This window comes from Podarcis melisellensis, assembly GCF_964234715.1.
Source record: "Podarcis melisellensis genome assembly, chromosome: 10".
Classification (NCBI taxonomy): domain Eukaryota; kingdom Metazoa; phylum Chordata; class Lepidosauria; order Squamata; family Lacertidae; genus Podarcis; species Podarcis melisellensis.
Window position 1 is genome coordinate 64400868 of NC_138542.1, and position 12471 is coordinate 64413338.

The 12471-nt window shown below is 41.4% G+C and overlaps 1 protein-coding gene across 10 annotated transcripts in view; it reads left to right on the plus strand.

The window, feature by feature from the left end:
- ABCC9 (ATP binding cassette subfamily C member 9) overlaps positions 1-12471 on the plus strand; it is an 85950-nt gene that overhangs the window by 20920 nt on the left and 52559 nt on the right. For 5 of the 10 annotated variants that reach the window (XM_081926717.1, XM_081926718.1, XM_081926720.1 and 2 more), the window contains 7 exons: positions 362-402; positions 2943-3085; positions 7448-7556; positions 8833-8943; positions 10714-10786; positions 11678-11783; positions 12107-12145. In XM_081926717.1, the coding sequence (XP_081782843.1) occupies positions 362-402; positions 2943-3085; positions 7448-7556; positions 8833-8943; positions 10714-10786; positions 11678-11783; positions 12107-12145 (622 nt within the window). The remainder of the gene's footprint in view (positions 1-361; positions 403-2942; positions 3086-7447; positions 7557-8832; positions 8944-10713; positions 10787-11677; positions 11784-12106; positions 12146-12471) is intronic. The other 5 variants (XM_081926723.1, XM_081926721.1, XM_081926722.1 and 2 more) reach the window with 1 other exon arrangement.

Below are 12471 nucleotides of genomic sequence, written 5' to 3' on the forward strand. Positions count from 1 at the left end.
CAGCATCTATGGGCAGCTGATATAGCAGAGTTTGTTTATTTTTTTAATGGCCTTTGATTTAGGTTAACATAACCTCAGCAATTTAAATAATTCCCTTTTCCCCACCAAGCCAACGTTTTTAACTGTGGCATACAACTCGACAATTCTTTCGGGAATATGTTCCCCAGCTCAGTAAAATACACAAACCATAATATTTCCAAGTACTGTATGTTTTCATTTGACAGGAAAAGCTCCCCCCCCCCCAACCTCCAGTTAAGGAGTTGTCCGGGCAGGAAATAATCTTAAAGCAAACATCTATAGTATAGTTCAGACATTGACAAATGTTGCTGTATATAATTTATGGTTGTGCTTGTTTCCACAGTTTTTATGAATGCAGCTATACCAATTGCAGCTGTTCTTGCGGTAAGAATTAATTTTTTGGAGTGTGTGTGAATGTTGGGTGGTTTATTAAGCAAACTTTTAAATTAGCTGTAGACATACAGAAGAATGAAGTGCTAGATTTTTTAGGTGGTAGATTGTATTATTTCAGACAGCAGGGCAGATGTCCCCTTGAATGTTCCCAGATGTAAAACATCATCGCCATCGACAACAACTTACAGAGAAAGATTCTAACTAGAGATGACAAATCACTTACCACACAATATTGTCCTGAGATTAGCTCAGGATTTTTCTGAAATTGCTTGGAAGAAAATGGAAAACCTCCAAAAGATATTCCCAAGCCACGCGCGGGCTGGGATAAGTGTTGCCAAGCACACCTCCTACCTGTATTTCTACAGTGGTACCTTGGTTCTCAAATTTAATCCATTCCAAAACCAAAGCGTTCCAAAAACAAGGCGCACTTTCCCACAGAAAGTACTGCAAAATTGATTAATCCATTCCAGACTTTTAAAAACAACCCCTAAAACAGCAATTTAACATGAATTTTACTATCTAACAAGACCATTGATCCATAAAATGAAAGCAATAATCAATGTAAAAAGGTAAAGGTAAAGGTACCCCTGCCCTTATGGGCCAGTCTTCTCAGACTCTAGGGTTGTGCGCTCATCTCACTCTATAGGCCGGGAGCCGGCGCCGTCCGCAGACACTTCCGGGTCACGTGGCCAGTGTGACATCGCTGCTCTGGTGAGCCAGCACCAGCGCAGCACACGGAACGCCGTTTACCTTCTCGCTATAAAGCGGTACCTATTTATCTACTTGCACTTTAAGGGTGCTTTTGAACTGCTAGATGGCCAGGAGCTGGGACCAAAGACGGGAGCAGTGGCGTAGCGTGGGGGGTGCAGGGGGCCCCAGCCGCACCAGGCGCAACATCTGGGGGTTAGGGGGCGCAAATCCATGGGTTGGGGGCGCAAATTACTTGCCTTGCCCCGGGTGCTGACAACCCACGCTACGCCACTGAACGGGAGCTCACCCCGCCGTGGGGATTCGAACCGCCGACCATACGATCGGCAAGTCCTAGGCACTGTGGTTTTACCCACAGCGCCACCCGCGTCCCTGATAATAATCAATGTACTGTAATATAAAATAAATGACAGTATTGTAGATGATAATAATTAAAATTAAATACTTTTCATACCTGCACTGATGATAGTCATTGTTTGGATGGAGAGCTTTTATCCATTTTTTGCAGCCACACAATCAATCAATCAATCAATCAATCAGTAGCTGAACTGGGTTCCACACAGACACAATAACAAAGTAACCGAAAATGCCTCAAAAACAAAAACGCAAAATAAATTGTAAAAAAAAAAAGAGCGCCAAACTTTATCCATTCCATTTGACGTCTGAAATGTTTGAAAACCAAGACAACGCTTCTGATTGGTGCAGGTGCCCCGGAAACATTAGCTGACAGTTGCATCGGATGTTCGGCTTCCAAAAAACGTTCGAAAACTGGAACACTTACTTCTGGGTTTTCGGCATTTGGGAACCAAGGCGTTTGAGAACCAAGGTACCACTGTATTTGTATCAGTGGTCCAGGAGCTGCAGCAGTGGCAACAGGACACCTATTTACCTGTTTAGGATACTTACACAGTGGTTCCCAACCTTTTTTTGGCCATGCCCCACCTAAGCATCTCTAAAATTCTGATCCACCCCCCATCCGTGACATATAATTCTTATTGTTCAAAAAGTGAACTCCTATTCATGTGGAGGAAGCCTAAAAGGCCATTAACTGTAAATAACTCATTCTCGAATTGCCCCCATTAAAAATGAAATTGCCCCACTGTGGGGCGTGTGCCCCATGTTGGAAACCATGGCACTTGCATCTCACTTAATAGCCCTGAGAACTCCTTGCCTGTTGATATCAGGCAGCTGCCTTCTCTTCATTCTTTTCAGAGCCTGCTGAAGATATTCTTATTTGGCAAGCCTACCCAGATGTTTAGAAAACTTGCATGAGTTTTAGTTTGTTTCAGTCTACTCTACTGTGGTTTTGACATCCTGTAGGTCTCAAATTATTGTTGCAGGTTTTTAAAGTGACAATATTATTTTATCTTTTTCGTAAACCCTCTTCTGAGTTGTTGCTTTTCTCTACAGTCTATAAATTTCATGAAATAAATAAACTAAATCAAAGAGTCTCACAATAAGAATAATATCTGGGATGGATCGGAAGGGGTCCAGATCAGTCAAGACAGGATCGGGTCCGATCCAGATTTGCAAACTGGATTCAGAGGACCCTCATTTTTATACACTTTTGGTTGCATAAATGGGGTGCAAAATTCAGAGAAGTGCGAATCCCTGAGGAATAAAATTTGGTTTCACTTTGCGCATTGGTTCCAAAATGGTTCCAGATTTCGTTCCAAAACCATCTATCCAAATTAGATAGTTTGTCATTAAAATGCAAAGAGCATTGCATTCCAACCCCCCCTCCTCCCTTCTCACACATTCTTTGCCTCGCTTGTTCTTTACGAAGCAACATAACCAACACCCTCTTTTTCCTGACATGACAGACTTTTGTGACATACACGTATATTAAAGAGGAACCACCAACTACAGCCCAGGCCTTTGCATCGTTGTCGCTCTTCCACATCCTGGTCACACCGCTGTTCCTGCTTTCCACAGTTGTTCGATTTGCTGTCAAGGCCATCATCAGGTACAGTAGTACCTTGGGTTACATACGCTTCAGGTTACAGACTCTTCAGGTTACAGACTCCGCTAACCCAGAAATAGTACCTCGGGTTAAGAACTTTGCTTCAGGATGAGAACAGAAATCGTGCTCTGGCAGCGTGGCAGCAGCAGGAGGCCCCATTAGCTAAAGTGGTACCTCAGGTTAAGAACAGTTTCAGGTTAAGAACGGACCTCCAGAACGAATTAAGTACGTAACCAGAGGTACCACTGTATGTGCTTTAATGCATAGGAACAGGCTGAGAGCCTGTGTGGAGAAACAGCTAGAGTGTTGGACTAGGATTTAAATCCATGATTCAAATCCCCACTCAGCCACAAAGCTTGGGCCTGTCACTGCCTCTCAGCCTAACATATCTCACAGGGTTGTTGTTGTTATTATTATTTATTGAATTAGTTACTCGCTTTATCTTGCCCAGGGCAACCCAAAGTGACTTACAACCAAACAGGCAAAATATATACCTTAGAGACCAACTAAGTTTGTTCTTGGTATGTTCTTGTTCTTTTTGTGTGCATGCACACTTCTTCAGATACCAAAGTGTGCATGCACACAAAAGCTTATACCAAGAACAAACTTAGTTGGTCTCTAAGGTGCTACTGGACAATTATCTATATCATCTATCATCTATCTATCTATCTATCTATCATCTATCTATCTATCATCTATCTATCTATCTATCTATCTATCTATCTATCTATCTATCTATCTATCTATCTATCATCTATCTATCTATATCTATCATCTATCTATCTATCTATCATCTATCTATCTATATCTATCATCTATCTATCTATCTATCATCTATCTATCTATCTATCTATCATCTATCTATCTATCTATCATCTATCTATCTATCTATCTATCTATCTATCTATCTATCATCTATCTATCTATCTATCTATCTATCTATCTATCTATCTATCATCTATCTATCATCTATCTATCTATCATCTATCTATCTATCATCTATCTATCTATCTATCTATCTATCTATCTATCTATCTATCTCTCTATCATCTATCTATCATCTATCTATCTATCATCTTGACTGTGTCAGACCAACACAGCTACGTACCTGAACCAAACAGGCAGACAGACAACCTCCCCACATAGATACATGAAAGCCAAGAGGAAAACAAGAAATACTTTAAAAACATCACCACCGCCCCACTTCCAACAGGCCTGGTTATAGAGAAGTATAGTCTAAAGATAAGTAATGATGGCGCCAGGCGAGCCTTCTTGGGGAGAGCATTCCACAAAGGCCCCTTCTCCTGTTTCCACACTCTGGATCTCTCATGGGGGATGCACATGAAGAAGGACCTCAGATGATGATCTCAGGGTCCAGGTCACTTCATTGTGAGGATAAAATGGGGAGAAAAAAACCATGGATGAGCTCCATGAAGGAAAAGGTGGTACGCAAATATAATAAGCAAATAATAATTTATTATGTAATATTGTTGGACATTCTAGTCTGACATTGTGCTTCCTTACGGCTGCCATATATCCCAGAATTGGGCTCTGAAATTGGCGTCCAGGCGGATTTTTATAAGATAAAAGATATGTTCCCCCCAAAAGCTCAAGAACTTTGTCCGGATTTTCACTTTTGGGGAATATGGCAACCCTAGTCTTGCTAATCTACAGCTAGCCCTCCATTGCCTCAGACGGGTCTTTCCCAATCTGGTCACAAATTGAAATTGAGTCTGAGGCAGTCGTGGGTTGTATCCAACTAACTTTTACTCAGAGCAGAGCCATTAAAATTAGTGAACCTAGGTTAATGTTGTATCCAATGTTAGACCCACTGAAATTAATAGGTGTGGCTAATTGAGCAAAGCACCTGCTCTGCTCCTAACCTACTGCCCTCTCCTTCTTTGGTTAACGATTTTAACCACTTTTGTCCTACATAAGTGGTTAAAATGAGGCAGTGGTTAGTGCAAGCAAAATAAAGGAAAATGAGGCAGTGGTTAGTGCAAGCAAAATAAAGGAAAAATACATGCGCAGAATTTAGGTAAGTTACAGATCTGACCTTTTCTTTGTGCGGATTCTGAATTATCTTTGTTTTTCCTAAACTGAACGGAAATTGACTGCATAGGAAGCTGAGGTGGTGGGGAGCAGAGGGGTCAGTCCAATGAGAAGCCTGGAAGAAAGTTGCTTTCTAACCCTAAACATGGTATCTTCCATCTTTCCTTCCAGTCTCCAGACCCGCCTTCTATTTGTTTAAATGTTCTCTCTCTGTGTGTGCTATATTTAGCACGGCTGTAACACCAGTAGAGAATGTCTGTCTTGCTTTGCACACTTGAGCTCTGCAAAGATCCCATTTTTTGCCAAGACAAATCTCAACCTTTAAGAAGCTTTCTCCTCCTCCTCCTCCTCTTATTTTTTCCCCTTCAGCCAAGGCAATGCACCAGTGAATATAGACTGGGCCACTCTATCCTCATTATCACCCATCCAATTAGCATATAGAATTAAGTGCTCCGTTCCCAGGATAACTAAGTGGTTACTTGGGTCTGCCAATCCCCTTCATTTAGGGAATAGGCGTGTTGCACTGGTAGACAACCTTTTATGGGTTTCTGTGAATGAATCCCATTTGAATTTTGAATGCACCATTGCAGTCTACTAAAGAAGGAATCTTAGCTTATGTCAATGTAAACTCCCTTAGGAGTGTGGTCATTTGAAAGACCACGGTGATTTCCATTAACCTGCTTATTGAGCATTCATCCTGATTTCTTTGCACCTAGTTTGCAAGGGGTAGGTTATATAGTGTTGGTTGCTTATTGAACATGCATTCTGATCTATTTTGAAGGCAGGTTGTGCAACTTTGCAATAATCAATTTCTATCCCAAACTTTCCTGTGCATCTTCTCGTCACTTTCCTTCCTGCAGAAAATCTAGATTCTTTTGGAAGTGGGTTTGTTGTGCAACAATGCCATATACATTTAATTTTACAACCTGGATTTGCTGGCATGCAATTAAATCCCACCAACAAAACAGCAACAGTTTGGAAGCCCCCTAGATAAGCAGGGTAGCGCAAAGTAAATCCAATGATGTCACCATGTTTTGCAATGCCTGGCTCAAAAATACACATCTTGGCAGCTTGTCAAATCTAAGGTGTGCTTTATCACCCCTAAAGTTCTCCAGTTCAGAATAGAAAATGAGGGAGTTCCAGGCTTTCTCACGAGAGCCTTAAAAATGGCATTTTATGGGTGTTTGGAAAGCTGTGCTTGAGCAAGATTAGTGCCTGAAACTTGGATAAAATAGAAAGGTAATTTTAAACCAATGTAATCTTCTTTTTTAGTGATCACTCGTAGTTGAGTAAGATTGTCTTCCATAAACACGTTTTTAACAGTGAGTCCGTAAGTAACTGTGGAGGCCAATTCTGGATCCCCACGCCCTTCCACAGTGGGGACATTGGTTTCTGGGTGGGAGTTGATCATGGTGTGGATTTGCCAAGTGTGACTTCTTCCTCTTAGCACATTTATCCCTTGTGTTCTGAGTTTGAGTGTCTTCAAAGCCCATGACATCTTTGGTAAAGGCTGTTCTCCAACTGGAGCTCTCACAGGCCAGTGTTTCCCAGCTGTTGGTGTTTATGCTACATTTTAAAAGATTTGTCTTGAGAGAGTCTTTAAACCTCTTTTGTTGACCACCGGCATTACGCTTTCCATTTTTAAGTTCAGAATAGAGTAGTTGCTTTGGAAGATGATAATCAGACATCTGCACAACATGACCAGTCCAACAATGTTGATGTTGAAGAATCATCTCTGTAAGTCCTCCCCCTGGCCCCCGACTTCTTCAAACATGTTCGTAATGGGTGACCCATTTCTAAATCGAGCTGAAGAAAGTTTGTCCATTGCTAGGTAAAATTCTTCCTTGTCATGTACCATAAGATAAGAAGAATGCCCATCAAGCCCAGCACTCTGGCCAATCAGATACCTATTATGGGAAGCTCACAAGCAGGACCCGAGTGCAAATTCAGGTGACGAGGGGTTGCATTTGAGCTCTTCCCCATGTGAACCAAAATTCCCAACTTAGAAGGTTAGGATGATGACTGGACTAGAACATCCCTCCTTTTAAAGTGTAGACATGTTCTTTTCCCATTGGAGAGAAAATAATCGTGGGATCTTTGCAGACTCAGTTGGAAATGGCACAGTTTGCAAGTGCTTCTGGCCCTGTGACGAACTGTTTGTCCAGAGAGCATCTGTCACAGTGCCAAGAAACATGCGGTTGGAACAAGTGGATTACACCATATGCCGTGAAGATGTTGCAATCGTTATTCAGTAGTTTCTCAGTGTGTTGTTATGACTTGTAACCATTTGTCTTTTTCCATGTCTTGTCCCAGTGTGCAAAAACTGAATGAATTTCTCATAAGTGATGAGATTGGAGATGACAGCTGGAGAAATGGAGATACTGCCTTAACATGCGAGTCTTGCAAGAAGCACACGGGACTTGTAAGTGCCTCTCTCTTTATAAAATTGAACCAAGCACACTAGTGACTGGGGATGAGGGAATCTGTTAATTACAGTTTCTCATTTTTCACCTCAGTCTGCAATAGTAAAAAAAAAAAGATCCTCATGAAAATTCATTAGCATCCAGTGCAATATTTTCCCCTGAATGTACACGTCTTTGTATGCAATTTTGCCCACAATACACATTTTTGCAGATAAATTGCCCACAGTATAATGCATTTTTGCACGACGTTTTCACCAGTATATGCATTTTTGTACACATTGCTGGAAAACTGCATTGCAAAATTCGGAGATGTGCAAGTTTTGGCAGATGGCTGCGTTTCAGTCACATATTGTTTCAGAAAGTGTGAATTAGGCAGATTCACTTTAAAATGTGAACTGAATTGAATTCCCCACCTCCCATTCCTACAGGTCACCACTGGGACTCTTGCACATGCCAGGCACATTTGTATTTGATGCTGTTTATGCATGCATTCACCTTTTTTTGCAGCATCCACACAACTTCATCCTCATTGAAAGCCCATCCCATATTTTCACATCCTTTTAATTGGGATCATTTCTGTGGTTATTCTTCACTTGTCAGAGTTTCCAAAGAAACTGCAAATTCAAATTAAATGAGGGAGGAATTGGAACAGGATGGCATTTTGAAGAGGATGCCATGGTGCGGACATTGCAAAAAAAAATTGCGCACACCAGTGGCACAGAACCTGCAACAAACTGCCTTGTGGAGATGCCCCAGTTCATTGCATTTGCTTAAAAACAACACAATGAAATGCTATAGGGATTTGGATCACAGTGAAATGGGATACATTTAAAGCATTGGCAAGGAACCTAAAGCCACACATCTCACTGGCCCTGCCTCACACTCTGAATGTTTCTGCATCAATGGAATGCGTCTTTGAACACTTGAGATAACACTTTGAATATCCTCTTGGTTATTGCATTTAGTTATTGACATTCTTGATTTCACAGAAAGGCATTTTAACACATGAATAAGCAGAGGGATTGGCTGATTTAAATCTCCATGTATACAGCGACACAAAATAGCTTGAAAGTGTTTTTTAGAAGCCCCTTTCCTTGTTTTGAGGAGATTTGTTGCAGCCGGCGTTGTCTTAGAAGGGTCGTTCCTTTTGTACGCAAGAGGAAATGCCTCTTTTACTGCCATGCGTAGCTTCTATAGCTTTCATGCATTATCTCACTGTGTTAACCTCCGGCAAAACGTCTCTCCTTCCTTCTTCCCTGCTGTCGACCTGCCTAGCCCTCCAAAGCCATAAATCGAAAGCAGCCGCTGAGGCACCAGCTGGACAGCTATGAGCCTCCTCTAAGGATTCCAACCCGTCATTTAGACATTGATGACTGCGCTATCAAGGTGACTTGCATTTTCAGTAGCAGCCAACAAATTATTTTTTAAGTGCATCCGCTGCCAGGTGTTCAATTAATCAATCAATCAATCAATCAATCAATCAATGAATTGCGTGTAAGCTCAAGCCAGATAAGACAGATGCTGTGTTGTTGCGTGGGTCATCTAACCAGGAAAGTGATGACGAATATCTTGTTCTGGGTGGGGTTTTCTCTTAAAGAACAATTTTTCATCTCAGCGTTATTATTGTGTCCTCTGATGCCCCAGTGACATGCATGGCATAAAATGTATTTTACCAGCTGTTACTGGGCTTGTTTTTGTTCCCTTGTTATTATGTGCTTTATGAAATGTTAGGCTGAAAAAAATTTGAAACCAATGTTTAATGTGAAATACACAGATTCCACCCCCGCAAAAAAACCTCATTCCTTTGTAATTCTTACTCTTGTGGCATTTTCCTGGGTTTTTGAACATCTTTGGCCAGCCTGGTTTTCACATAATGCCAAGCCATGGTTTGGTTAACAAACCACAAGTTCTGCCACAGATGATTAAGCAAACCTTGGCTTGTTTCACCAAAGTTCAGTCAAACAAGTGCTCCCAACTTGCCTCATGCCTTTTTAGCAAGGCAAGTGTCTGGGGTTTGAAAGTCAAACCATGGTTAAGGCAGGGTGCTGAGTTCACACATAACACCAAGACATAATTGACAGAAGCTAAGGTTTGTGCATCAATAAAGAAGGAGCTTCCTGCACTCAAGCGAAAGCCATGTCAGACGTTCAGCTTCCAAAAAAACATTCGAAAACCAGAGCATTTACTTCTGGGTTTTCGGCATTCGGGAGCCGAAGCGTTCCAAAACGGAGGCGTTTGGAAGCCCAGGTTTGACTGTAGTCAGTTATATCGCTGTTCCTTTGGTTGATCTGAAACCACTAAGTGCCCATCTAAACAAAGATGATGATGTTGATGATAATAATAATGTCTGGGGTTTGAAAGTCAAACCATGCTTAAGGCAGGGTGCTGAGTTCAGACTTAACACCAAGACATAATTGACAGAAACTAAGGTTTGTGCATCAATAAAGAAACTGTGGCTTAATGGTAATAAATAAACCACAGCTAAGCTGCTGGGCCGTCTTCACACACCATGCTAATCATGGTTTAACAAACCATGGGGTAGTATTATGGGGAAACAAAGCCACGAGTGTCAGTTTAGTTAATAATAATAATAATTATAATAATGGACACGGGTGGCGCTGTGGGTTAAACCACAGAGCCTAGGGTTTGCTGATCAGAAGGTCAGCGGTTTGAATCCCCGCGACGGGGTGAGCTCCCACTGCTCGGTCCCTGCTCCTGCCAACCTAGCTGTTCGAAAGCACGTCAAAGCGCAAGTAGATAAATAGGTACCACTCTGGCAGGAAGGTAAACGGCGTTTCTGTGCACTGCTCTGGTTCGCAAGAAGCGGCTTAGTCATGCTGGCCACATGACCCAAAAGCTGTACGCCGGCTCCCTTGGCCAATAAAGTGAGATGAGCGCCGCAACCCCAGAGTCGGCAACGACTGGACCTAATGGTCAGGGGTCCCTTTACCTTTTTAATAATTATAATTATAATTATAATTTATTATTTATACCCCACCCATCTGGCTGGGCTTCCCCAGCCACTCTGTGCGGCCTCCAACAAAATATTAAAATAAGGTTTGTGAGAGTTGATTATTTTATATAGATTCCTACATGCACATACTCAGTATAATGGTTGCATGTTCTTGTGGTTCTAATATGTGGTATTTATTGCAGGTGACCAACGGGTACTTCTCTTGGGGAAGTGGCTTAGCCACATTATCCAATATTGATATCAGAATTCCCACAGGTATGATTAATTCATAACCTCACATTTTCAACATTGTTTCATTTATCTTGCCTTCTCTCATAGCCCCGGGATGGTTTAGAGGATGGGTGTGGAAGTTGTGGCCCTCCAGACGTTGTTGGACCCCAAGTCCTATCAGCCCCAGGCAAAGGACAGAGATGATGGGAACTGAGTTCAACAACGGGTTCCTCACTCCTCGTTTATTGAGTATGCGTACAAACATGCAAGCACACAGATACAGATTACAGATGAACACAAATGTCTGTTAATAAAAAGTCAAGCGTGTTTAAACCACCAGTGCTAATGGGAGATATGAAAAAAGCTGCAATCCTATGCACACTTACTTTGGATTAAGTCACACTCCATGTGACTTACTTCAGAACAGACATACATTTTGATTGCACTATAAAGCAGCAATCATACTAAATTGAACTCCATGGGGCTTACTTCTAGGTAGCCTACTTATAATACTAATACTAATTTTTATTTTTATTTTTATTTCTTATACTGCACCCATCTGACTGGGTTGCCAGCAAAAATACATTTAGAAAAAATGGGGGGGAATCAAACATTAAAAGCTTCCTGAAACAGGAATCTGTTATATTGAAATGAATGAGACAAAATTCTGCAGAATCATGTCTCTATTTGACTCAGTGATTTCTCCTCTTCCTCCTCCTCCTCTCTTTTCCTTTCTTCTATAACTGACAAATAAGAAAAGAGTCAGCCGATTCTAAAAAAGGTAATAGCTATTAAACAGCAGCCAAGCAACTGTATCAACATCTAATTCATATATGCAAGCGTTCACCATTCATGCGTGTTATGATCAAAGCAACCAAGACCATTCAGTTATTGGTGGGTCAAAGGGTCTAATGTTAGTCCGTTGTTGCTTTGCAGGCCAAATGACAATGATTGTGGGCCAGGTTGGCTGTGGCAAATCTTCTCTCCTTCTTGCTGTTCTTGGGGAGATGCAAGCTCTGGAAGGCAAAGTTCATTGGAACCGGTATGTTTGTCATTTCCTTCACTTTGGTGCATTTATAGGGTTAATGAATGAACTGATCTATGAGTTAGCCTTGGGGGGAAAGTTGACAGATGGATTTAGAGGGGCACAACTGTTAAAAAACGTAACTGCTTTGTTCCTTTTTTGTTTTTTACCTACACCTTTGATTCCAGTTATTTAATATCTTTCCATATTACACATTTAATTTGGGGATTGTGAGGTCTAGAAGCTTTTCTATGAAGAGGGTATGCAGTTATATTGTGGAGCCTGATGTTTTCCCAATCCTGGCACAAACAAATGTGGATGTGTTTTGCTGGTAATTTCAGACAGCCTGACAGAGAGGAGTTTTCAGGAAAATCCTACAGGTATTGCCAGATCCAACCCTAATGGTTTCAGTTCCGTGACATAACAATCAATCCCTACTATAATTCCCTTACTACATAATTCTGCATGCTTGAGTTTTCCCACTGATCTTATAAGGGTTAGAAAAGAGCACCAAAAATATCTGGAGAAGTTAATGAAGATTTAGTAGTACTGAGGCTAGCAGCATACTATCCATTCAGCATCCTTTAGACACAAGTTGCATTTTACCCCCTGTTACTCTCTGGAAAAGTAACTCCTATGCTTACCCACAAATACCTCTAAGCTAGAGCTAAATTCGTATAGTTGAAGCCATGGTTTTCCCAGTAGT